The sequence below is a fragment of the Mesocricetus auratus genome, unplaced genomic scaffold (genome assembly GCF_017639785.1).
Source record: "Mesocricetus auratus isolate SY011 unplaced genomic scaffold, BCM_Maur_2.0 Super-Scaffold_100676, whole genome shotgun sequence".
Taxonomy (NCBI): domain Eukaryota; kingdom Metazoa; phylum Chordata; class Mammalia; order Rodentia; family Cricetidae; genus Mesocricetus; species Mesocricetus auratus.
The window spans coordinates 26,598,208-26,624,626 of NW_024429266.1; the positions used below are offsets into that span (position 1 = coordinate 26,598,208).

The 26,419-nt window shown below is 41.8% G+C and overlaps 2 protein-coding genes across 12 annotated transcripts in view; one reads left to right on the plus strand and one right to left on the minus strand.

The window, feature by feature from the left end:
• Nucleotides 1-1,627: 1,627 nt before the first annotated feature.
• Nucleotides 1,628-18,962, minus strand: Mpc2 (mitochondrial pyruvate carrier 2). Its single transcript, XM_013114251.3, has 5 exons — nt 18,632-18,962; nt 9,266-9,306; nt 5,836-5,920; nt 4,519-4,630; nt 1,628-1,938 (listed from the first exon to the last, which is right to left on the minus strand). Exons 1-5 carry the CDS (start codon nt 18,738-18,740, stop codon nt 1,902-1,904), a joined length of 384 nt encoding a protein of 127 aa, XP_012969705.1. The 5' UTR covers nt 18,741-18,962; the 3' UTR covers nt 1,628-1,901.
• A 789-nt stretch (nt 18,963-19,751) lies between these two features.
• Dcaf6 (DDB1 and CUL4 associated factor 6) overlaps nt 19,752-26,419 on the plus strand; it is a 110,168-nt gene continuing 103,500 nt past the window's right edge. For all 11 annotated transcript variants that reach the window (XM_040737800.1, XM_021227935.2, XM_005071385.4 and 8 more), the window contains exon 1: nt 19,752-20,040. In XM_040737800.1, coding sequence (XP_040593734.1) covers nt 19,944-20,040 — 97 coding nt within the window. In that variant the 5' untranslated portion in view covers nt 19,752-19,943. The remainder of the gene's footprint in view (nt 20,041-26,419) is intronic.

The following is a 26,419-nucleotide window of genomic DNA, read 5'->3' on the forward strand; positions in this document are numbered from 1 at the left end:
TTAAAAGTTTAATACTCTCCAGGTGTTGGTAGTGCATGCCTTTAATCTCAGCACTCAGGAGGCAGAGGCAGGCACATCTCTCTGAGTTCGAGACCAGCTTGGTCTACAAGAGTTAGTTCCAGGACAGCCTCCAAAGCCACAGAGAAACCTTGTCTCGAAAAAACAAAACAAAACAAAAGTTTAATACTCTTTATGAACCAGGCTATGTATTAGCATTATCTCAATGTTAACAAGATAGCACATTTTTGTAATTTCCAGACCTGAAAATTACAGAGAGGAGAGTTTGAAGCTAGCCTGGGCTATATAGCAAGTTCTTTTCTTAAAGAAAACAGACAGAAAAACAAAACAAAACCTCCAAATTGTCTTAACTCCCCGTCACAACAATCCTACTTAAAAATCTCTAGCTGTGGGTTTCCCCAGAATTTGTCTTGACCCCTTTGCTCATCACTCCTCCCTCTCTACAGCTGGATTCCAGGAATTCGGCTCAGTACTTAGCTGTGGGTCTCTGCTTCTGCTTCCATGAGCTACTGGATGAAGGCTCTAAGATAGCATTTAAGGTAGTCATCATTCTCATTATGGAGGAAGGGTATTTAAGGTAGCCCCTCCACTATTGTTTAGATTGTTAGTTGGGGGGTCATCCTTGTGGCTCCCTAGACATTTCCTTAGTACCAGATTTCTCTTTAAACCTAAAATGGCTCCCTCTACCCCTATTAAGGTATCTCTTTTCTTGCTCTCTTTCTTTATTCTTCCCTTGCCTCGATCTTCCTGATCCCTCACCCACTAACACCCCCCCCCCCAATTTGCTCAGATCATGAAACTCACAGTAAACAGCTGACCTGAGCAAGTGGGAGCACAGGGACTCCAGTCTGACAGCTGGGGAATCAGCATAGGACCGAACCAGGCCCCCTGAACATGGGTGTCAGTTGGGAAGCCAGGGCAGTCTGTGAGACCTCTGGCAGTGGAACCAGTATTTATCCCTAGTGTATGAACGTTGGGAGCCCATTCTCCATGGAGGGATACTCTCTCAGACTAGATACATGGGGGAGGGCCTAGGCCCTGCCCCAAATGATGTAACAGACTTTGATGTTCCCCCATGAGAAGACTCACCCTCCCTGGGAAGTAAAAGGGGGATGGAATGGGGAGTTGGTGGAGGGCATGGGAGGACAAGAGGGAGAGGGACTTGGAATTGGTATGTAAAAGAAGATTGTTTTTAATTTAAGTGAAGAAAAAAAATCTCTGCTGGGTGTTGGTGGCGCATGCCTTTAATCCCAGAACTGGGAGGCAGAGGCAAGTGGATCTCTGTGAGTTCGAGGCCAGCCTGGTCTACAGAGCAAGTGCCAGGACAGCCTCCAAAGCAATACAGGGAAACCCTGTCTGGAAAAAACAAAACAAAAAGATCTCTTGTCCTGAAATTCATTAAGGTTAAAAAACCCAAATACTTCAAGTTACAATGCTAGGCATTCTGCTAGCCACTTCTTACCTTTTGAACTTCACTGCCTTCCACGTGTAGCCACTTGACCATCCTACAGTGAGAAGTGGGTCTTTAGCCCTTTGACCATGTTTCTGCTTGCTTGAATGTGCTTGCTCTTATAAATCTTGGTTAACTAAAAGATGAAGCTGCAGTATGTATGATCAAGTAAGATTTATTATGGACAAGTGGTAGAAAACAAGGTTAGTGCTATCCATAGGTTAAGTTCCTGGAAACATGTGTAAAGAGACTGTTATTAAAAGTTTGCTTTATTTTCCTGTGGAGTCAAGTGCTAGCTATTAATTACAGTTAGATTTCTTTTTCATTCTTTTCAAATGTTATCAGAACAGTTATCATCACCTTATCAATAATTAAATAAACTAGGTTCTAATGTTTCTGTCCACATCTGGATTGTTCAGGTGATCAGGAACTCTTACTTAATTCCTTTAGCTTTGAGTTCTTGATTATATCTATAAAGAAAACAAAAAGATGACTCATTAGCAATAACAGCAGGAAAAAAGAGGATGGAAAGCACATTCTACTTCTTTCCCATTGTCAAGTGGCTACATAACTGCAAATATAATCTTCTAAGGAACTTACAGATAGAAACAGGCAGAAGGAAAAGTGAGACACTCAAAGAGTTCATTTGCCTCTGCTGCACTTCAGATCGCAACTGCCAAAGTTTTAACTGCTTATATGGCAGGTTTCCTATCTAAACAGGTAATTTTTAAATTTTAACATTTACGCATACACACTCGAGCATGTGCAAATGTATGCCCAAGGCTGTGGTGGCACACCCCTTTAATCCCAGTAGGTGGATCTCTGAGATCAAGGTCAGCATGGTCTACAGAGGGAGTTCTAGGACATCCAGGACTATATGGAGAAACTGTCTCAGAACAACAAAACAAAACCAGACCCAGGGCTCACACATGCTAATGCTAGGCAAGCACCGAACTCTGAGCAACATTCACTGACGTATTCTCATTCATTTAAAACAAAAAATTATTTCTGTGTGTATCTGAGTGTGTGTGTATGTGTGTGAAGGGTGCTTCTAGAGACCAAAAGACCATTCTCGATCTCCTGGGGCTTGGAGTTGCAGGCAGGTGTAAACCACCTGAAGTAGATGCTGGGAATCAAAATTGAGTCCTCAGCAAGAGCAGCTGGCATTCCTAACAGCTGTGGCATCCCTCCAGCCCTCTATGTTCAACCCTGAATGACCCACAGCTAATATGAGTATTTACACAAAATTGGCAAAATGTGGGGCTGGAGACATGGCTCACAGGTAAAGAACACTGACTGCACTTTCAGAGATCCTGAGTTCGATTCCCATCAAAGACTTGGTGGCTCACAACCATCTGTAATGAGACCTGGGGCTTTTTTCTGTCCTTCAGGCATACATGCAGGCAAAATACTGTATACATAATAAATAAATAAATAAATACAACTTTTTAAAAATTGACAAAAGGTGATAACTACAATTTTTTCACTTTATCTAAGACCAAAATCAAGTGGAAATGAATTCTTGCTTGATTACTAGAAGCAAAACATACTTTCTCCTACAGACAGACTAATAGGTTATAAACACTTAAGTTTATGTAAACTTAAGTTTTCTCAACTCATTAATTCAGAGAAGACTCAACTATAGAGGCAGAGTCTTTCTTCTCTATAATCCTTTAAGTTTAATTAACTTTTTTTCTGTTTATAGTAGAGTAGAAAACCATATAATATGAAGCTTACCCTACTTCTTAGATGTCTTGAAAAATTTTTACTTCAAATATTTGATCGTAACACAACTATTATTTGACATGACAAATATTAACCTTTTTGTATACTGTAGCTTGTATATGTGTGACAGGTCAATGAGAGGTGTTTTCCTCAATTGCTCTCCACCATTTTTTTTTTTGAGTGAGAGTCTCACTGAACCTGGGAGGACTGAGTATCCAGGGATCCTCTTATCTCTGCCTCCTCAGCACTGGAATTACAGGTGAGCACCACCATGCCTGGCTTTCTCCACTCCTTTAAAAAATGTACCAGGCCCCAGTGTTAACTACTGAGTAAACAGCTTAAAAACTTTCCAGTGTTCAGGAGGCAGAGGCAGGTAGATGATCTGTGTGTTTGAGGCCAGCCTGGCCTATGGAGTGAGTTCCAGGGCAGTCTCCAAAGTTACAGAGAAACCCTGTCTCAAAAACAAAACAAAACAAAACAAAAAACATAACAACAACAAAAACTTTCCAGTGTTCATGGAATACTTTGCAATGAAACCAGTGACCTCACTCTAAATGTGATTCCCATACTATACCTTATACATTTAAAGCTCACTCATTACATATAGATGAAAGCAAGTGATAAAAGGCTGATGCTGGGAATTACTTGTAAATCATGAGTTTTATATGTTGTGGTGGCTTTGATGAGGAATGTCCCCATAGGCTCATGTGTGAACATTTGGTCCCCAGTGGTGGTGCTGTTTGGAGGTTATAAACTCTTTAAGAGGTGGAGCCTTGCTGTATAAAGTACTGTCATTGATGGCTGGCTTTGAGATTTCACCATCATGCTCCACTTCCTGTTCTCTCTCTGCTTCCTATATGTGGATGAAAATGTGATTAACCAGCTTCCTGCTCCCACAGCTATGTTTTCTGTAACTACTGCCATGCCTTTCTTACCTTCATAGAGTCTGTTCCTGTGGAACCATACGCCAAATAAACTCTACTTTAAAAATTGCTTTTGGTCATAGTATTTTATCACAGCAGCAGAAAATCAACTGATACAGTTATCAGAGACAGAAAGAGAAGTGGGGGAGAACTACAAAAAATGAGAACCCACTTAGACAATAAACTGTTGGATTTAAATCTAGGTATCATTAAGCTTAGCTGCTTTTATCTTATTTGTAACTTTCTAGACTTTGACAGAACTGACACATTTCTACTTCACGCACAATTTTGTCGAAAGTATATGTGAAATGCAAACACACATGCACACACGCACACATCCATCCATCCATCCATCTAGGTAGCTTCTGAACCAGTTCTACTGCACCTTGGTAGTAGGCTTACCTCCATATACGAAAGAGCTGAGAGGCTCCTGCTGACCCCACAAAGAAATTAACAGCGAACAAACTCCAATTTTTTGGTATAATTACAAGTGAGTACCTTGACCAAATAAACCCTGTTGAAACAAAGCATTTTTTTTAAAGGCACAGACTTTTCTCTCATAATGTATTTAATGTTTAATTATCTGAGCAAAGAATAAGACCATGACAATAAAAACAGGATGAAGAACAAAGAAATGCTGTACTATGTCTTTAAAAAGTACCTTTAAGTCTTATTATATAAAATTGCATATTTACATAATTATACAATACATAAAAATTCTCACCATATAATTTTTAGTATTATACAAAATTCTCAGTTCTTACATTAAAGGGAGACTTTGCTAGGAACCAATGCCTATTAACTACTCCATCTTCCTACTTATACAAGTATGCTCATGTAAAAGCCTGGAAAGCAAAACCTCAAACAGATACTTACTCCCAACAACCTTCCTGCCTAAGCTATCCATAATGCAGTGATTCCCTATAAATGGGTAATGTGTGAGAGTAAATATATATGCAGACATTTTTAAATCATTAAATGAAGATAAAACTCAAGAGTTTTGTTGTATGTGGGTTAATTTTGGTTGTGTGCCCAGCCTTTAAAGGCTGAACCATTTCTTCAGCTAGTATGGGGTTACTGTATAGCAATCTCTTTCAGGATAAAAGATTCTATCTTGTTAGAAGTTTAAGACTCAGGATGTTCCTTTTGTTATTGTTGTTGGGAGAGAAACATGGTGGGTGACGGATTTGATCAAAATATATGCATGTATGAAATTCTCAGTAAAAATAAAGGCTCAGGATGACCTGAAGAGAAGCTAGTTAAAACTCACAAAGTACCAGGAAGTTCCTAAAACTCGCCAGAAGCATTCAGTCCCTCTGTTCAAACTTATATAAATAGAAAACAGTGATGAGAGAGACTCTCAGACAAGCCAAGCTACCTGGAAGACATTCAGACTGAGGTTAGAAGAAACATTTTCGAACTTGTCAAGCTGCCTACAGGTTGTGCAGTGAAGTTGTGCAATGAGTTCCAGGCTTCCTGGACTGTTACCCATGCTGGGGTAGGTTTTTGGTCATGCAGCTATCTCAATAATTTCTGGTTCTGTAAATAGCTCCTCACCCTTACTTCTGTAAGTAACTCCAAGAAAATCACTGGTTCACTGAATTTGGTGGTATCAATTCCTTATCTGTACTTAGTAGACATTGTCTCACATGTCCTCAGGAACAGTGATACATTCTCTCCCCCCCCTCCCCTCTCTGAATATGGACGCTTTCAGTTTACCTGTAGCCATCAGCACGGTAGATTGAGCTGTGCTGAGTTTCTCTGCAGGTCTGGCCATGTCAGCTAACCCAGCACACACCAACCCCTGCAAACACATGTTTAAGATACAGAGGCAGGGCATCAGGAGTGAGGCATAGTAATTTTTAATTTTAAGTTAAATAAAATATTTGTGAATTTCCACGATAGCTATATTCATAATACTGACCCTAACATTAAAAACCCCCAGAGCATGACAAGAAGCTACAAGACATTCAAGAGTACTTTCTCCTTTGTTTTCTGTCTCTATCCTTTTTTTTTAGTGTGTGTGGGTGTGTGTGTGTGTGTACACCATCTGTGTGCAGTGCCCATGGAGGCCAGAGAAGGGCATTGTAAGCCCTGAAACTGGAGTTAAAGCTGGCAGTGAGGCATCATGTAGATGCTGGGACTGAATTCTGGTATCCACAAGAGCAGCAAGTGCTCTAATCCTCTGAGCCCCCCCCCATGCCTACTCCTGCTGTGTCTTTAGTATCTTTTATAGAATCACCCACACACATCCTAATGTCAGCATTACTCAGAAAGCTTAGTAATAAGGGGTTCTGCAATTCAAGATATTTGAGGGGCTAAGGGAAGGAGGATTAAAGTTTAAGACCTGTGTCTCAACTATAGAATGAAGTCTTATTCCAAAAAAACAAGGGCTAAGGATAAAAAGGTCAAGGCAATCTGGGGAATTTAGTGAGTATGTCTCAGAAAAAAATGTAAAAAGATGGTCAGTATATAATTCCATGATACAGCATGTGCTATCCATGCATGAGGCCAGAAACAAAAACAAAAGCATGCGGTAACCTATAATTTGGTAATTACACCTAAATAACATGTAACCGCCTCTTGTTACTCTTTACTTCATGCGTTGACTAACAGAACACCAACTGCTGACATCTCACTTGCACAATAGTAGTGTGTTAGGCTGGGGATGCACTTTGGTGGTAGTACACCACTTGCCTGCATATGCAAGCCCTGGGAGCAATCTGTTCTACAAATCAATTAAAACAAAAGTAACTATGTCTGTTCAAAGATCTTCAGGAGGGTAAATATCCCTTATGATGTTTGGAGAGGAGAAAGAAGAAAAAGGGGAGACAAATGCTACTGATAAGGACTCTGCCCAGCATGTTTTTTTTTTGTTTTTGTTTTTTGTTTTAGGAGACAGGGTTTCTCTGTATTGTTTGAGGCTGTCGGTCCAGCCCAGCCTCGAACTCACAGAGATCCGCCTGCCTCTGCCTCCCGGCTTGCCCAGCATGTATTATTCCTGCAAATGTCCCCTGTGCCTCCCTTTTTTTTTTTTTTTTTTACGAGACAGGGTTTCTCTGTATTGTTTTGGAGGCTATCGGGCCAACCGGCCTCGAACTCACAGAGATCGCCTGCCTCTGCCTCCCGAGTGCTGGGATTAAAGGTGTGCCACCACCGCCCAGCTCTTGTGCCTCCCTTTAAAAGACTTTTTTTATAAAAAAATTATGAATCTCTGTAGAATGGGCTGCCTTCCAACTGACCTGACTTCTCTGGTGCTGGGATTAAAGGTGTGTGCTACCTCAACCATGCTAAAAACCTTTTCTTACACCTGATTCCTGTAGCAGCACAAAAGCCTCCTGTCTTCCAAAGTGCTAGTCCTTGAGTAAACCTGATTTCCTTTTCAGCAACTCTTATTTCTACAGTACTGGCTTTCAAGCAGCAAGCAGCCAGACTTGTATCCAGCAACTCAATGGGTATTATTCAGCTACAAAACAAAGCAAATTCTGATATAAAATAACCTGGAGGACACGTTCAGTGAAATAAACCAGTCATGAACTCTCCATGGGACTGGAGAGATGGTTAAGCAGTTAAGAGTGCTTGTTGCAGCTGGGTGTTGGTGGAACACGCCTTTAATCCCAGCACTACGGAGGCAGAGGCAGGCGGATCTCTGTGAGTTCGAGGCCAGCCTGGTCTACAGAGTGAGTTCCAGGACAGCTTCCAAAGCCACAGAGAAACCCTGTCTCAAAAAACAAAAACAAAAACAAACAAACAAACAAACAAACAAAACAAGTAGAAAGGTAGTTTTAGAGAAAGAAGCAGTGGGTAGGGGAGTGTGTAATGGTCCTAAAGTCTCCAAGCTATAAAGCAGATTGGCTATATGATAATGCACTGAGTACTACTTGGATATATATTTAAAAAACAAAAGCAAAAATTATTAAGATGGTAATTTTATATGTATTTTGCCATATTAAGAGTTTACAGGAGGCAGGAGGATCTCTGTGAGTTCAAGGCCAGTCTACTTTACAGAGTGAGTTCTAGGATAGACTTGAAAGCTACAGAGAAACCCTGTCTCAAAAAACCAAAACAGACTAGCAGTTTTCAACTAAGGGGACACTAGAGTCACCTGTAGAGGTTATTAAAACAGATCCTTTTCAACATAGATTCAATGATTTGCTACAAATAACCACTAGAATGGATATATATTATATATGTACCTATATTTGGTATAGAGTGAAAATAATAATCTTGTAGTCAGAAGTCATAGGTTCTCAAATTCTTTTATGTAATACATATATTAGACAGAGTCATCTATACTTAAGCTGGCCTCAAATTCTATACATAGCCAGAGGACAGACTTAAACCCTTGATCTTCTATCTCTGACATCCAAGTACTTTGATATAACACCATGAGTGGCTCTGTATGTTATGTTAAAGAAATGTGTATCCAGCTGGGCAATGGTGGCACTCACCTTTAATCCCAGCAGTTGGGAGGCAGAGGTAGGAGGATCTCTGTGAGTTGGAGGCCAGCCTGGTCTATAGAGCAAGTCCCAGGACAGAGAAACTTCATCTCGGGAAACAAACAAACAAAGAAAAACCAAAATAAATAAATAAATAAATAAAAATAAAAATGTGTATCCAGAGGCCCTTTCTGATAAACTAAGAGTTTAGATAAACTAAGAAAGGTAAAGTATATCCTTCATAAGATTTGTCTCAAATTAGTAAATTTCTTTTTTTTTTTTTTTTGGTTTTTCGAGACAGGGTTTCTCTGTGGCTTTGGAGGCTGTCCTGGAACTCACTCTGTAGACCAGGCTGGCCTCGAACTCACAGAGATCCGCCTGCCCCTGCCTCCCAAGTGCTGGGATTAAAGGCGTGCGCCACCAACGCCCGGCTAAATTAGTAAATTTCTATCAAGGAATTAATTATTTGAAGTAATTCTTGTTAAAACTTCACATTTGTTGGCTGGTGGTGGCTCATGCCTATAATCCCAGGACTCAGGAGGAAGAGGCAGGCAGATCTCTGTGAGTTTGAGGCCAGCCTGGTCTACAGATCGAGTTCCAGGACAACCTCCAAAGTAATACAGAGAATCCCTGTCTCCAAAAACCAAACCAAACCAAACCAAACCAACCAAACAAACAAACAAAAAAAACACCAAAAACTTAAGACTTACCCATTTCATTATTGGAGCCCAGAAAAAAACTGTTCTGGGGCCTGAAAAACAAAAGAAAGAATTAAATTCAGAAATAATCAAATATATTATAAGCATTCCTTTATCAGCTAACACCAAATTCTACTCTGCTTTCTACAGAAAAAAGTTACAAAAGCATAATATCAATCTTCCATGTGTCTTTCTATCACATTAAAAATAAGCTAAGGTGAGCCAGGAGTTATGGCTGAGGAGGCAGAGGCAGGCTCATCTCTCAGGTGGAAGCTGGATGAGTCTACAGAGCTAGTTCCAGGGTAGCCTTCTAGAGCTGGGAGGAAACTCAAGAGAAGCTGTAAGATGCATTCAAGCCAGGCATCTAGTGAGCTCCACAGACAATGACTCCTTTTACCTCCAGAGGGTACAGTGAGGTGAGACAGATTTGTTTGGGGGAATTTAAAGTGTAACTAAACCTGCCAAGTTTAGAACATAACAGAATACTCAATGTTATATATGTGCTTTATACATGTGATTAACAAAATATATTCATTTTTTTTCTTTTTGAGACATGTTCTTGCTGAACTGTAGCTCAGGCTGGCCTGGAACTAATGGTGAGATTGCACAGGCATGGCCCACCATTCCTGGAATCTATGTCATTATGTAAATATGTAATTTAACATAAAAGTGATTATAAAGGCAAATTCAAGGTTAAAAACTCTGATTATGCCCATGTCTATTACTACTGCCTTAATATTCTACTTTACTTGGCAATCATAATTTCTTGAGACAGGGCCTTATGTAGAGCTGGCTAGCCTTGAATTCACTATATAGACCAGGCTGGCTTAAAAATCACAGGGATCCAGCAGATCCTTTGAAGCTGCAGGAAGCTGTAAGCTGGCTGATGTGGGTGCTGGGAGCAGACTTCAGGTCTTCCAGGAGAGTAGCAAGTGCTCCTAACTGCTGAACCATCTTTCCAGCACTCAATAATTTTTATTATCAAATATATTCTGACAATACAATCTAAGGATACATGAATTTGGTACTTATATGCTGAGGAATGAAGGTAAAACTAGTCAGTGTTTCTGCAATCAAACCATTATATTTCTGTAAGACCTCTGTACTTTGTATATACAGCAAAAATAATGCAATTTATGTCTGAGTGAGGTGTTTCAGGAAGTATTTTCTGCCATCAGAAACACCTTAGATTCATTATGGATTTGATTTGATTTATATGAATGACTTGCTCACACGTATATCTGTACAGCACTTGTGTGCCTGGTGCCAGAGGAGGTTAAAAGAGGGCCCTGGATCCTTGGAACTGCAGTTTCAGACAGTTGTGAGCCACTATGTGAGAGCTGGGAATTGAAATTGGTTTTTCTGGAAGGGCAGCGAGTGCTAACACAGATTTTTTTCTATTCAATTATAAGCATCAAAACTTAGAACCTTTTGGTAGTTTTAATTCTCCCAGAAACCATTCAACACTGTCTACAAACTTGTTCAACATCTACAATATGGATAGACAGATGAAGGTGTATGGAAAAAATGTAAAAATAATTTGATATGAGATAGATGGGAAAATGAAGCTTAGCATAATTGACATGATCTGTTCTGTGATCATCTAGTGTTTGGAGAATTGTTCTAAAAATGATATCCAAAGACTTAGATTGCAGTATAAACCACCACCATGTGTGGCCTTATGTTTGAGTCTCAGCACCACACAAAAAAAGTTAAACCAGACTTACCAATATCTAAATTCCCCTACTCTCATTTACCCAGAATCATGTTTTAGGTTTCAGGTTATCAAGGGAGCCTTCTTTAACAACTCCAGTTTAAGCTAAACGCCCCTTTGAACAACCAGCGCAGCTCATATGTTAACTGTCTTCTACACTGGGCTTAACTATGTCCATATAGAGGCTTATCAAGATACACAAATTTGAGGTTTGACTAAGAGTGGCCCTGACATTGTTTTATTCTCAAGGTCAGAATTTGCTTTTCTCATCTCCTTCACGACGACTTTACTCGGCTTTTACTAAAAAGTTTCTCAACTCTTTGAGAGGATGATACCTGCCCTAAACTCAGAATACACCGATTGCTGTAATTTCATTTAGAGTGACTGGGGAGGTTCCCGTCATCTCACCAAGGTCATTTTCCTTTGTCATACATGGGCTCTGGATCATGGGTTGTATCAATTTCATAATTTGGTTTTTATTATTGCTTGAAGCTTGGTTTCATCACTCAAGGAAGTCTACCTTCTCAGTCGCAGGGTGAACAAGTATCCATATTTACTTTTAATTCTTCTGGATTCTCCCAGTCCTCACCATTTCAAAACTATTCTGTTGCTGTTCTTAATTTGTTTTTCTAAATAAGGTCCTTAGGTTCTAGGTTATTTGAAAGTTTAAATGGTTGAACACTTGGGTTAATGAACAATAAAACTTTCCAGTAGGTTTACCTAGTATCTAATTTACCCAAATGTGCCAAGCTAGGTGACAAATGCCTACAGATCCAAACAACCAACCAATCATAAAACAAACAAAACAAAACAGAAACAACCAACTAACCAAGGGAAAAAAATCCTTCAAATATGAAATTAAGTGGCCAGGTTTTTGGACCAAGAAAGATTTTTTTTTTTTTTTTGGTTTTACGAGTCAGGGTTTCTCTGTATTGTTTTGGAGACTGTCGGTCCAGCCTGGCCTCGAACTCACAGAAATCCGCCTGCCTCAGCCTCCCAAGTGCTGGGATTAAAGGCATGCGCCACCACCGCCCAGCTCCAAGAAAGATATTTTAACTAGTGAAAAAAAATTTATTTAATGTTATGAGTGTTTTGCCTGTATTTTCATCATGCTCACACGTGGTGTCCATGGGAGTCAGAAGAGGGTGTTAGATCCCCGAAACTAGAGTTACAGATGGCTACGAGCTACCATCTGGTTAGGGGGAACCAAACCTAGCTGCTCTGCAAGAGCAGTTAAGTGTTCTTAACTGCTGCCCCAAGTAGTGATAATTTTAAATGATGAAAGCAAACTTTAAGTGAGTTTAATAACTTTAAGAGCAAATATGTAAGACTTTCAAATTGCTATTTTTTCTGAGATACTTGAAGACATTGACAAGTAGCAAACAACTAGAGCTGGATATTTGCAAATGTAAACAAGTAACTTTTTTTTTCTTTTTTTGAGATGGAGTAGGTGTATGGCGGTTGTTTCACTGTTAGCCCCCCTGGTTTGGAAATCCCTGATAACATCCAGGCTGACTTGAATTCACTACTTTCCTCTGACCTTAATTTCCCATGGAAGAGGATACAGATATGACCCACCACTCCCAGAACAAAGTAGATTGCTTTTGTTTTTGTTACTTTGCTTTTAAATTGTTAAAAAGAAACTGGAGGGTTCGGTGTGGCTGTACATGCCTTAATTCCAGCATTCAGAGTAGAGATAGGTAAGTTTCTGTCAACTTGAAGTCTTCCTGGTCTGTTCTAGGCCACTGAGGACTTCATAGTGAAACCCTGTTTCTTGGGGGTGGGGGGAAGAGTACAACAAGCAATATTACCATAAACATTGCAAAGACAACTTAGTTTGCCCTTTCATTTGATCTTAATGTTTTATTTTCAGAGTATATAGCAAAAAATTGCAGATAATGTGTAAATTCAGATATAGACACTGTTACTATATCCAAATAAAGTTTTTTTTAAAATTTGTTTTTGGTTTTTTGAGACAGGGTTTCTCTGTGTAGCTTTGGAGCCTATCCTGGCACTCGCTCTGTAGCCCAGGCTGGCCTCGAACTCACAGAGATCCGCCTGTCTCTGCCTCCCAAGTGCTGGGATTAAAGGCGTGCGCTACCAACGCACGGCTAAACCTTGGTTTTTGTCTTACCAGCCTGGTCTACAAAGGGTGTTCCAGGACAGCCTCCAAAACAATACAGAGAAACCCTGTCTTGAAAAAGCAAAACAAACAAACAAACAAAAAAACCCCAAGGTTATGGTATATACAACTATAGTTATTCTCACAAGAGAACATAAAAATAAATGATAATTATGATCTCTAGATCTCTAATGTGATTATAATACCTTAATATCAGGATTAACAGAAGTATAAATTAACAAAGTAGTTATTAACATTTATTTTTAAAGAAGTAACTGTGGAAAATGCATTTAAGAAATTTTAATTTAGAGCTCAACAAAAATAAAGTCATTCTTACAGAGAACTGTACACTCTTAGGCAAGGAATTAACTAACAATACATTTCACCTTTTCTTCCATAAGACTTAGCTCTCAAATGTAGAAAAGGCCTCAACTAGTGATAATTTAGAAACATCAGACAATAGTCTATTATATTTAAAATTATGATCTACCTAAGGATAATGGGATTATAGCAAGTAGCAAAATACTTTTCTTTGTTTATTTATTATCCATCCCATTTATTAATTAATGTGTTTGTGGGAGTGCTGCATGCACTAGGCATGCGCAAGGCGGCCAGAGGACCACTTTGGAGAGGCAGTGCTTCCCACTATGTGGGTCCCAGGGTCACACTCAGGTTGTCAGATGCCTTTGCCTGCAGAGCCATCTTTCCCAGTTTTCCCTACTACTACTGTTTTCTCTGGGACAGGGTCTCACCATATAGTTCAAGGTATCTGTTCATCTCAGGCTGCCCTTGAATGTGACAAGATTTTCCTGCTTCAGACTCCAGGATGCAGAGATTACAGGTTGTATCACTGTGGCTGGCAAGTGGATGATCCTTTCCCCTTCTTTTTTTGGGGGGGTGGGTTCTGTGACAGAACCTCCTCCATGTAGCTCTGGCTTCCCTGGAACTTTCTATCAAGATATGGTTGACTCTGATCTCCCAGATATTTGCCTGCCTCTTCCTCCTGAGTGCTGGGATTACAGGGGTGCACAACCATGTGTGGCTAGGTTGATATACTTTATAAGCCAAATTTTATTTCCCAGTTTCTTTGGCTTGGAGGAATTGTTATCAGTGGAATAAATAAAGTCTATCCAGATCATAGACTGACTGTATGTATGTATGTATTAATACTGGTATTTCATTTTGTGTACCTCTTGGTATGACACACCCTATTTTATAGTTCACAAAATTTTTTAAAGTATGCTTTTTAAATTAGTAGTTTTTTATTCCCAACTGTATTCATCAATGTTCCATTATTACAATGAAATACCTAAGCCCAGCACTTGATAATAACTTTTCTGGGACTGGGGAGATGACTCAGTGGTTAAGGATTGCTCTCAGAGAGGACAGGACTTGGTTCCCAGCACCCACATGGCGGCTCACAAGCATCCTTAACTCCACTTCAGGGGAGTGAATCCAATGACTTCTTCTGACCTACATGTATACCAGGTACACATACATGTGGCACACAGACATATATTCAGACAAAACACACACATAAAATTAAGTGACTAAGTTTTAAAGGAAAAAGAACTTTTTTTTGGCTCATGAGTATAAAGATGTCAGGTCTAAGACCTTTTAGTGATGGCTGTTTTGCTGATAGTCCTGAAGGTAGGGCAGAGTGTTCTAGTCAGCAAGAGGGGAAAGATATGTTAGGTATGTATATGGTCTCTGCCCAAAGTCAGTAGGACTCGATCACAGGCACTTTACCCTAAGGAATTTATCATCTCATTTTATTTACTCCCCAAATGGTCCACCTCTAAACACCACAGTCTGGTTAAATTTCCAGTTACTTAATACCTCACAATGAAGATTCAATCTCAATATATAACTTAGTTGAAGGACATTCAAACCAAATCACCAACTAAGCTGTTAACTAAACATTGTGAAACATAACTTCAAAGTTATGATTTGACAAATGCCTAGAACATTATGCAACTAACTTGTTTAGAGCCACATGCTTTATATACATACTTAGCTGGATGGGTGATCCCTTATGTGAGTTGAGGAACTTGTCTAGGGATCACATTTAGTTATATTCTAGTATTTTTCTACAGAGGTAGATCATTCTGTATCATAGCACATGATATACATAAGCAGAAAGAATGACTAAGGCCTCAAAATTCTGGGCCACATAGTATTCTAACTATAGTATATAGCTATGTAAAATATTTTCTTGTTGCTTGTCAGGGACAAAAGTAAATAAAAAATGTATAACAAGCAATATATACTTTCCAACTATTAATATTCTAACCTTCTATAGCTTTTTAAAAAGTAAGAACTCTTGTATATGAATGTAGTCTAATGCTTGGAAGGTGACTCAATTAGTAATACAAATGTACAGTGGTATTTTCCTACTGCCTAATGAGTAGAACAATAGTCTGTTTTTCTCAGTTATTTCTTTTCTTTTTCTTTTTGGTCTTTCAAAAGAGACAGGGCTTCTCCGTGTAGCTCTGGTAGTCCCAGAACTAGCTCTGCTGACCACGTTGCCCTTGAACTCAGTGATCTGTTTGCTTTCTGAGTGCTGGGACTGAAGGTGTGTGATGCCACTGCCACCACCCCCAACATCACTGCCACCACCCCCAACATCACTACCACCACATTTTCTTAGACTTTTGTCTAACACTAGTGAGCCAACAGCCATATTTTTCATTCTAGTTCTTTTCTATGTTGCTGTGCTTTTCAATAATAAATAAGTTTTTTTTTTTTTGGTTTTTTACGAGACAGGGTTTCTCTGTATTGTTTTGGAGGCTGTCGGTCCAGCCTGGCCTCAAACTCACAGAGATCCGCCTGCCTCTGCCTCCTGAGTGCTGGGATTAAAGGCGTGCGCCACCACTACCCGGCTAATAAATAAGTTTTTAATGATAGGCATCTTTCTTCATTATTTAAAAAGCCGGGCGTTGGTGGCGCACGCCTTTAATCCCAGCACTCGGGAGGCAGGGGCAGGCGGATCTCTGTGAGTTCGAGGCCAGCCTGGTCTACAAAGTGAGTTCCAGGACAGCCTCCAAAGCCACAGAGAAACCCTGTCTCGAAAAACCAAAAAAAAAAAAAAAATTCAATTGCTAGAGATGTAGCTTAGCTCGAAGCCCTGGGTTCTATTCCTAGCACCACATAAATAAGGAACACTGTACATGTCTGTAACCCTAGCACTGGATGTAGAGATAGAGGGTGGAGACAAGTAGATCCCTGGAGCTATCGACATCACCTAGCCATTCTAGGTGAAATGATGATATCCAGGATCAGAGAAAGACTTTATCTCAATGGAAGACTTTCTGTAGAAAAACTTTTCTAAAAACATAAGGTGTCAGATCCCAGTGGGACACACCTTTAACCCCAGCATTTCAGAAGCAAATTTTTGGAAGGGCTCCCTCAGTAGGCCTCTGCCAACAGGAGTTGAAGATTTCTGGTGAGTTTGAGGCCAACCAGGAGAAGGTAGTAAGAACAAGTCTTTCTTTGCTTCTTCAAGACAGGATTTTTCTGTGTCACAGTCATTGCTGTCCTGGAACTAAACTCACAAAGATTTGCCTGTCTTGGCCTCTGGAGGACTGGGGTTAAAGGAGTGGCTACCACACCTGGAGAACTACTTTGAAAAAATAAGACTTTGCCTGGCGTTGGGGGTGCACACCTTTAACCCCAGGACTTGGGAGGCAGAGGCAGGTGGATCTCTTCCGGGAGTTCCTAGACAGCCTGCAAAACAATACAGAGAAACCCCGTCTCAAAAAACAAAACAAAACAAAAAAGACTTTATTTACACAGCAAGGTCAACCTGGGATAGAAGGGACCTTGTCACAAAAACAAACAATAACAACCCCCAAACCCTTTACTTAGAAAACATTTGTTCTGATTTGAAAAACAAATACTTTGTTACATGTCTTACACATATTACACCATTTAATTCTCACAAGCATTCTTAATTTTAAAAGATTTATAAGGTTTGGGGAATTCTTTAAGGCCAGTCAAGACTCAGCCTACCTCTGACTGTCTCCCAAGCCTGTGTTTCCTCTATTATACTTAAAACAGAAGTAACCCAAAGACTTCTGGATGACATGCACAAAGTGCTCTTCATTGTGCAGTTTAAGTACTATAAATAATAAGTCCAGGTGGCTAAAAGCCAGGGCCTTGGGAATGACCAACAAATGAGTACCCTCCAATTCTCTGTTAGTTTAAGTACTTTAAAACTTCCCCTGCCCTAAACACAGAGCTGGAGGGTAAGAATTGCCACAGAACTCAGTTTCTTTGTGACACCCTGATCATTACAGATTGCCCAACTCTTATCCCCTGAAAAATCTTTGCCATAAAATATAGCAAAATTAAACACATAAAAACTAAAAGGCAACCCAACAAACTTCATTAATAAAGTTCTTTAAAAACAAGCTTGATAATGGTGTTATATTGTAGTAATACTATTTAGTGTTAGGCTAAAGTCTATGCAGAAGTATACGTCATTCAGCAATCAAACCTGACACTAGATTTAGCACACAGTCCAGGCGCCAGAGAACTGCTTCAGTCCTTGGCAGAATTAAACCTTTCTAATGAAAACTTTGTCTATGTAAAGGCAAAATCCACCTTCTTGTTATTCTCAGTCTTTTCCACTGAGAATAAATTTTCCTATTATATAATCAAATTTTACTCCCCACCCAACTGAGTATCATTAATTCCCATTTCCTATTAGAAATAACCTAATTGTAGAACCATAATAAAGAGATGGAGGGGCAGGGGTCGTCCAGTTTCTTAAAGAATTATTATTTTCAACTACAAGAATACGCATCCAGCACAACTGACAGCTAACGTCTCCAAAGAATGGAGCGTGTATGTTAGTTTTGATTTTCGCACTGAATACGTTTTACAACAATGAGGACAGAGGTGTAGAATTCTGCCCAAGGTCACACCTTGGCAAGTGGTGGAGCACAATTATATTCGTATCTGCCCACACAAAAAAGGTTCAGCTAAAGCCTGGTCGGTGATTGCGTAATGACTGGGTTTATACTGGATCTATGGAACCGAGAGTGACATTGACCGGGGAGGGGAAAGGGGAAGCGTCTAATTTTGGGAAGGGCTCCCTCGGCAGGCCTCTGCCCACAGGAGTTGAAGTACGACCTTCAGTGCAAACCCTCTGCTAAGTTCAGACAGCTATTCCGCTCTTTCTCACGTGCGTTATAAATCCACGGAGGGAAAAAGAGGAGGCAGCTAAGAGTTGCGTAGTGGCCCGAGACCCCTTCGTGAGAAGTTAAGGTTCAAGTCTGGAGGCGAGGTCGGGAGTACCGGTAGTGCTTAATAAAGCGAAAGCAACAGAAGTCAACAAGGGCACGGGGCACAGATGCTTGGCTTTGGGAAGAGACGCAGAATGAGACAAGGGGAAAGATTAGGACTGACGGATTCCCTGCAGGTGACGAGACTGGGACTCTGAGATTCCTGCAGTAACTGAACTGTCACTGGGCCTCTAATGTTCCAATTCTGGAGGGAGAGGGACCTCGGTGCGAGCCGTTCGTTCAAGAGTCATTACCTGCCGGGTGGTTGTATAGCGGCCTCAATTTCTCTGGCAGCAACAACTCCACTTTATCCATAAGTCGGTGGTAGGAGGCCCGCAGGCCTCGGGAGCCCGCAGCTGCCATCTCGGCGGCGTAGGGATCGACAGCGGCTAAGTGGGAGAGCCGCTGTGTCCTCGTTCCGGGCTGACAACGAAGGGCGGCTCCGTCACTTTCTCTCCACAGCGCTAGGGGTCCGCCTCTGCCCTAAGGCTCCCTTCCTCCGGCTCTGCGAGCCTCTGCTGAAGCACCTAGAGGCCGCTCCCGGCGAAAGCTGAGGGGGCGGAGCCTCAGCAAAAGTCCGCCCCAGCCCGCCTCCTGCGAGTGGGCGGGGAAGACGGAGGCGGAGTCATGGCAACAGGTGCTAAAGAGGTCGTCGTGCCCCGGTGCTTGCGTGAGGAGGGCGAGGCGCTTGCGCAAGCTGAGCAGCCCGTTCTCATTGGTCGGTTTAGTAGAGCGGAAGGGGCGGGACCAGGCGTACCTACTTCCGGCTCTAGAGGTCATGTTGGAGAGGGGAAACTAAAGCTGCGTTTCTGTACCGTCCCTCACTTAAGATTAAGAACGCTGTAGTTAGAATAAGCTTTCTGGGCTTTCCTCGTCCCAACTAAAGATGACGCCGCATACCTGTCGGGCTTCCTTTTATTTGCTTATTTTTTTTTGAGATGGCGTCTCACTGTGTAATCCAGGCTGGCCTGGATCTCGCCATCGTCCAGCCTCAGCCTCCCGAATGCTGGGATCACATGCATGAGTCATCACGCCCGGCTTCTTCCTTTGAACCGAGAGGCGTGAGCGAGACTACTGCTTCGGCCGCTTCTGTCATTCCTCTTTTATCCATAGACAATTAAGGAGTGGGCTAGAGCGACCTGAGAATCCACTCTCCCGGGGTGAGGGCATTCGTGACGCACACGGGCTTTGTCGCGGGTGGGCGTCATCTCGCGAGAAGGCCTGGGAGGGGCGTGGTCCAGGAAGGAGAGGGCGGAGCTCGCGGCCGCCTCCGCCTTCGCCTCCGCCTCCTGCGGGAGGGGGGTCGAGGGAGGGGACTGTTGCTGATCTCTAGATGTTCTGGGTAGTCTGAGGGGAGTATGAGGCGAGCTGTGGCCCGGGTGCCGCTGGGCTCCGGGGGAGAAGGCGCGGCCGTGGCCGCCGCCATCTAAGTCGCGGCGCCAGCGAGGCCCGGCGCGCGCATGGTGCTGGAGCCGCTTGGGTGTTGATCGGCCTGTCCCCTCCCTCTCTTCCCCTCCCCACCCCCCGCGGTGGTCTCCCCTTTCCACCCCAGCCCCCGGTAGAGCCATGTCTCGGAGTGGCTCCTGCCCGCACCTGTTGTGGGACGTGAGGAAAAGGTCCCTTGGGCTGGAAGACCCGTCCCGGCTGAGGAGCCGCTACCTGGGTGAGCGGGGGCCCCGGGGCGGCGGCGCTGAGGTCGCCGCCCAGAGGTGGGGGAGGGGGCGCCGCCGGGGCTGTTGGCGGTAGGACCGTGCCTCGGCCGGGGCGCCCCGCAGGCTGGGTGTCAGGTGGGACGTGGGCTCCTGCACCTCCTACAGCCAGGTCTGCTTTGCAAGCTGCCGGCCGCGGCTCAAGCTGGGCTTCCCTCGGGAGAGCCGGGCCGTGGCCAGTGGGCACTGGCCTGGGAAGGTGTCGGGGTCGCTTGTGGGCTGGGACTCCGGAGAAGACTCGGTGAACCTTAGGAGATGCCACGTTGAGAGCAAAAGTTGACGCTTTGGCTTGCCTCCGAAGCTGTCCCCCGCTCAGCCGAAGAGCTCAGGTGTTGGTTGTCCACCTTCTTCGGCTTCCGCAGGGGTTTGGATGTCGCCCGAGACGCTGTTGACCACCCTCAGGGACTTCACACCCTTAGCTGCCTGGCTGTAAACTGTTGGCGCTGAGCCCAAACCTCTCAGCGATCCCGAGCCCTCCCCACCCCCGCTCTTTCCCAGGTCCAGCCTGCTGTCAGTCCTGTAGACCTCTTTTAGGTGGTGTAGTGTTTCACGTTCCTGTTCCCACCCCTGGAAAACACACTTGGCATTTTCTGTTTCTTAGTTAAGCTTTCTAAAAACAATCTGCAGTACTGAAGGCGCAGTATTCCACTGTTTTCGTTTTGTACCATGAGTTTTGGGAGTGCTGGGTCACGCCTGAGTCAACTAAATAAAAAGTCCTGTTTCTTCAAAGTGCCCTTCCCCTCCCCCAACTCTGTCTTTTCTATGCCAGGTAAAGGGATTTGTTGCCATTTGCTTTCACTACAACAAAAATAGAAGGAAATGAAGTTCCATTACAGCCAATACTATTGGTTGTAATTACGTAGAAGTTTGCTTTTTTGAATATATTTACATTGTAAAAATTCAAATACAAAGAAAGCAGAAACCCCGAGATCACTCCCATTTCAATTTCATTCCACGGCCCTTAGAGATAATGGTTGTTTCTTGATTATTTCCTTCTTAAAAGTACATATGTATATAAATAATGGTGTATATATGTGCATACTCTGTGTGAGAAAACTGAATGCATGGTGCCATAAGCATTTTGCCCCATGCTTTTTCTTCGTATATCTTGAGATCCCTTCAGACTTAAAAGATCTGTGTAAAAGATTACATAGTACTTTATGAAGGACTTTAATGTTCTAAACCTTTTTTTTTTAATTGGGCTCACTATGTTGCGCAGGCTAGCCTTAATTTTTATCTCAGCCTCCTGATAGCTGGGAATACTGTGTGTGTGTGTGTGTGTGTGGTGTGTGTGTGTGTGTGTGTGTGCGTGTGTGTGTGTGTGGTGTGAGTGTGTGTGTGTGTGGTGTGTGTGTGAGTGTGTGTGTGTGAGTGTGTGTGAGTGTGTGGTGTGAGTGTGTGTGTGTGTGGTGTGTGGTGTGAGTGTGTGTGTGAGTGTGTGTGTGTGGTGTGTGTGTGTGGTGTGTGTGTGTGAGTGTGTGGTGTGTGTGTGTGGTGTGAGTGTGTGTGTGTGGTGTGAGTGTGTGTGTGTGGTGTGAGTGTGTGTGTGTGTGGTGTGCGTGTGTGTGTGTGTGTGTGTGTGTGCGCGTGTACCTGACCTTGTCCGTTTTTCTTTAAATATGTGTGCTCACCGTTACAGCAGTGTGCAAGCATCATTTACATATATTGCAGTAAGTACCTAGAGTGCTCGTTTTTCATATTTGTAAAATCCTTTTTAAAAATCCTTGACCTAAAAAAGGTGTACAAATTTATTTTAAAATGTAATTTTCTAGAAAGAACGGATTTTTACTTTAATAAAAAGCAAATGCTAACAATTTGTGTGAGTGAATTTATAATTTGGTCTTTTATTTCAATTTGTTGGGCAGTTCTAAGTATTTGGTTTTGTATGTTTAATATTTCTGATTGAGTTCAGCTGTATATAATAAAGTTAATTAAGCTGTGGTCAGTAGTGCTTTTCAGATGGCTCAGAAGGTTAAAGACACCTGCCACCAAGCTTTGGGTTTGATCCCTAGGACCTCATGTGTTGCAAAGAAAGAACTGACTTCTGAAAGTTGCCCCCCCCAAACAAATAAGTAAAACGTATTTAAAAAGTGTTAAAAAAAAAAGACATTCTTATTCTCTTCTTAGACTTCCAATGGAAATGGAATTTGTGTTAGGTGCAGCTAAATTGAAGAGTGAGACTCCACTGGTTTCTAGGAAGCCTGAGTCACAAATTCCCAAATGTATGAGTGCATATATAGGACACTCTTTATCTCAGACAGCCTCTATGTGTATACTTGGGGAAGAAGTAGACTTTTGAGACACTGTTGCTCTGTAGCCCAGACAGTCCTCAAACCCTTGATCCTCCTGCTTAGTCTCCTAAATTCTGGGATTACTGGTGTGTGCCACCATGTTTAGCTTTAAGTAATTTAAGCCTATCAATGATGCATGCTTTTTATTAGCACTTTAAAAGATTTTAGCTAGTTTAGTTGGAGAACAGCTGTAATCCCAGCACATCCAAGGTAAAGGAGGGAGGATTAGGTATTCAAGGCCATCCTTGAAATAAAAACTAGTCAATCTAATTAACACCCTTCCCTAATAAGTTTCTCTGTGTGTGCATGAGTGCATGTGAGGGGTGGTGGGTCATCTTTTTAAAGTGTTCTTAAAATGCCCCCACCTCTTTTTGAGACAGGAGGCATGCTGAGAGATTGAAGGATACTTAGTGAAAGTCTCTCAAAAAAGGAAGAAAAAGGACCTTTTAAATTCCAAGTCCAAGGACTTAGAAAGTATATTGATTTCTTAAAGATAGGCAGATCTAGACATTATAACTGTTTAGGGTATTGTAGTTTGCATTTTCTCCTAATAGGTTGCTATTACTTGTATTCCTAATAATGAATTACTGCTAAGTAACATTAAAACTGGAATGTTAACTTTTATAGAGGTTTGAGACTAAAGAAACAAAACACAAAGGTTCCACTAAGGAGGAGCTAAGCAAGGAGAGTAGACTCTGGCTACAGACTAATCTAAAGACAAAATTACCCACTTATAAATAAGGTACTCAAAGGACAACACTTCCTATACCACACAAAAAGGATTGCTATGTTCACTGCCTGATCTTAAGTATTTGAAGAAGGGGTTGGGTTGTAGCTCAGTTGATAGAGTGCTTGGGTAGCGTGCAGGAAGCCCTGGGTTTCATTCCTAGCATCACATACTGGGTGTAGAAGTGCCAGTTTGTAATCCTAGCACTCTGGAGGTGGAGGCAGGAGGATAAAGAGCTGAAGGCCAGCCTGAATTCATGAGGTCCATTCTGAAAAATAAAAAAAAACAAGTCATTTAAAAGCATTTTCTGGATATGGTGGCTTATGCCTCTAGCACTTTGGGAGATAGAGTCAGGAGGATTAAGGGTTCTAGGCCAGTTTGGTCTACAAGGAGACATTCTTTAAAAGCAAAAAGGATGGGATGGGGTGAGTAAGTGTGCTTGCTGTACAAGTAAGAGGACCAAATTTGAGTCCTAGCACCCCTGTAAAAAGCTGGGGTAGGAAGACAGGAAGATTACTGGGTTTGCTGGCAGTCATATCAACTTACTAAACAACTCCAGTTTCAGGAAGTGATCCTGTCTCAAAAGAATGAAAGGAGAGATAGCACTTTGTATCCTCTGGTGCACTCACACATACAGGTGAGCATACATGCACATACTATATACATAAGCCACATGTGGTAGTTTTCACATATAATCCCAGTATCTGGGAGACTGAGGTAGGATTGTCTACAAGTTCCAGGTCAGCCTGGCCTATACAGGGAGTTCCATGGTAGTCTGGAATGAGATGAGACCCCATCTAAAAGAAACAAAATTAAGCCAGTAAAATGGCTGGGGGAATAGAGGCACTTGCTGTCAAGCCTTGGCCTCCTGAGTTAAATTACAGGGGTTGACACAGTAGGAGAGAACTGGCTCCCAAAGTTGTCGTCTGACCTGCACACATGGAATATGACTCATCCCTTACCCCAGATAAAAGAAATGTGGGTTTTTTGGTTTGTGTTTTCTAAGATTTTTTTTCTAAATTGTTTACCTTTAATCCCAATCTGTGGGAGCCGGTGGCAGCATGGGACTGTGTTTAAGGTCAGTTTGACGTACATAGAGAAAATATAAAGAAAATCAAAACACAAAATTTCAGCCCAAAATTCTTTTTTAAACACTGGTGAGAATTTACAAAGAAGTTATAATAGTGAAATTTCACTTATACCTTGGCTTTATTTTTAATTAGTATTTGTAGATACAAGTCCTCAGTTCTTGGGTAAAAGAGTAAGATTGCTATGTGATATGTGTTTAGCTTTGGTCTTCATCGTAGTTGTACCATACCGCAGTGAGGTCCAACTTTCCTTGTTAGTATTTGCCTTAGTTACACTTCCTAATTTTAGCCTTAAAAACTTCTGCCAGGCGTTGGTGGCACATGCCTTTAATTCCCGCACTCAGGAAGCAGAGGCAGGTGGATCTCTGTGAGTTCGAGGCCAGCCTCCAAAACAATACAGAGAAACCCTGTCTCGAAAAACCAAAAAAAAATATTTTTTTCTTTTATGCCCACAAATATTTTGCCTCTATATGTGTGTGTGTGTGTGTGTGTGTGTGTGTGTGTGTGTGTGTGTGTGTGTGTGTGTGTGTGTCCACCACATTTGTGCCTGGTGCCTGTGGAGGTAGGAAGAGAGTGTATAGATAGAACTGGAGTTAAGGATAGTTGTGAATCACCATGTAGGTGCTGGAAATGAAATCTAAGTTTTCTGCAAGCAACAAATGCCTTTAATGCTGGAAATCTAGCTTTTTTGGAAGGAGGTGTTTAGAAGTATATTGCTTCAGTTTGTATTTCTCCAATGGCTAAGGCTACTAAATATTGTATTGTTTTCTTTTATATCCATGTACATTGGTTAAATGTGAAGAGCACCTTTTAAATATTTTATGTATACATTTTTACATATATGTATGTGTATCTGTTTTGGTACAAGTCCTTAACCAAATTTATTGTATTTTACTGCGAAGCTGTGACTGGCCTGCAACTTAATTAAGTGTAACAACTTGGCCTCAGATTTACTGAGTTCCACCTGCCTCTGCCTCCAGACTACTTGTATTAAAGTCAAATAGGTTTTGTTTTGTTTTAAATACATATCTTCCTGTTTGTCTTGTGTTTTTTCCCCATCTTTAATTTTATTTTTGTTTTTGAGGACAGTGTCTCCCCAGATGCTGAGATTGTAAGTGTATTGCCACCATGCCTGGTGCTGTCTTTTTCTAAAGTTCTGCCTCCCTTCCCCCTCTCCTGACCTGTGCCTGCACCCTTCTCTCCTCTCTTGTCTCTCCTTCTCTCTGTCCCTCTTTCCTACCTCCCTTCTCTTGCCCGCTTCTTCCTACACTCCTTCTGTTCTCTACATGCTCCCCGTTCTCCCTCTTATTTCTTGAGACAGGGGCTCATGTAATCCAAAGAGGCCTTGAACTCACTTTATATCCAAGGATGGTCTTGAACTTTTACACATCTGCCTTTTAGCAATGTTTTTCGAATGTTGTTCTTAACAGTCTTTGTAGTTAACACTTACTGAAATTTTCGTGTTCTGTGTAAGAATCTTTACATAATCTAAGGTCACAGTTTTTTTTTTCTTTTTGCTGTTTCCTTCCCCCTTGAAGGTTCTCTATTTATCTCTTACATTTAACACTAAGAACAATTTAGAGATCATTTTTATATGTGCTCTGAGGTGGATCAAGTTTCATTTTTTTTTGCTTATGAATGTAAAATTGATCTACCACTCGTTTTGAAAAGACTTTCCCCTTTGTTGAAAATCAATATATTCTAGTCAGTTTCTCCACCACATTCATTGATTACAGTTTCTGTCTCTGTGCCAGGACTTTATTATTTAAGTGAATGTTTAAATGGCCTTAGTGTGTGATAGGAGCTGAAAGGAAGGGAGAATGGAATAAGAGGGCCATTTGCAGCTGACTGCTTCCATGGCACCTTTTGGGAAATAATGCATAACTGTCTTAGTTCCTATTCTTTGCTGTGAAGAGACACCATGTCCAGGGAACCATGAACATCTTGGTTGGAAGCAGATAGGCACGGCACTATAGCTGTAGTTGAGGGCATTGTATTCCCAGGCAGCGGGTAGGGAAGAAAGGAGTAGAGAGGAATGGAGTGGAGGGCCTGGGCCTCGTGTGGGCTTTTTAAACCTCAAAGTCCACCCACAGTGACACACCTCCATCACAAGGCCGTATCTACTCCAACAAGGCCACACCTCCTAATCCTTCCCAAACATTTCCACTCCTTGATGACTAGATATTCAAATATATAAGCCTATGGAGGTTATTCTCATTCATACCAC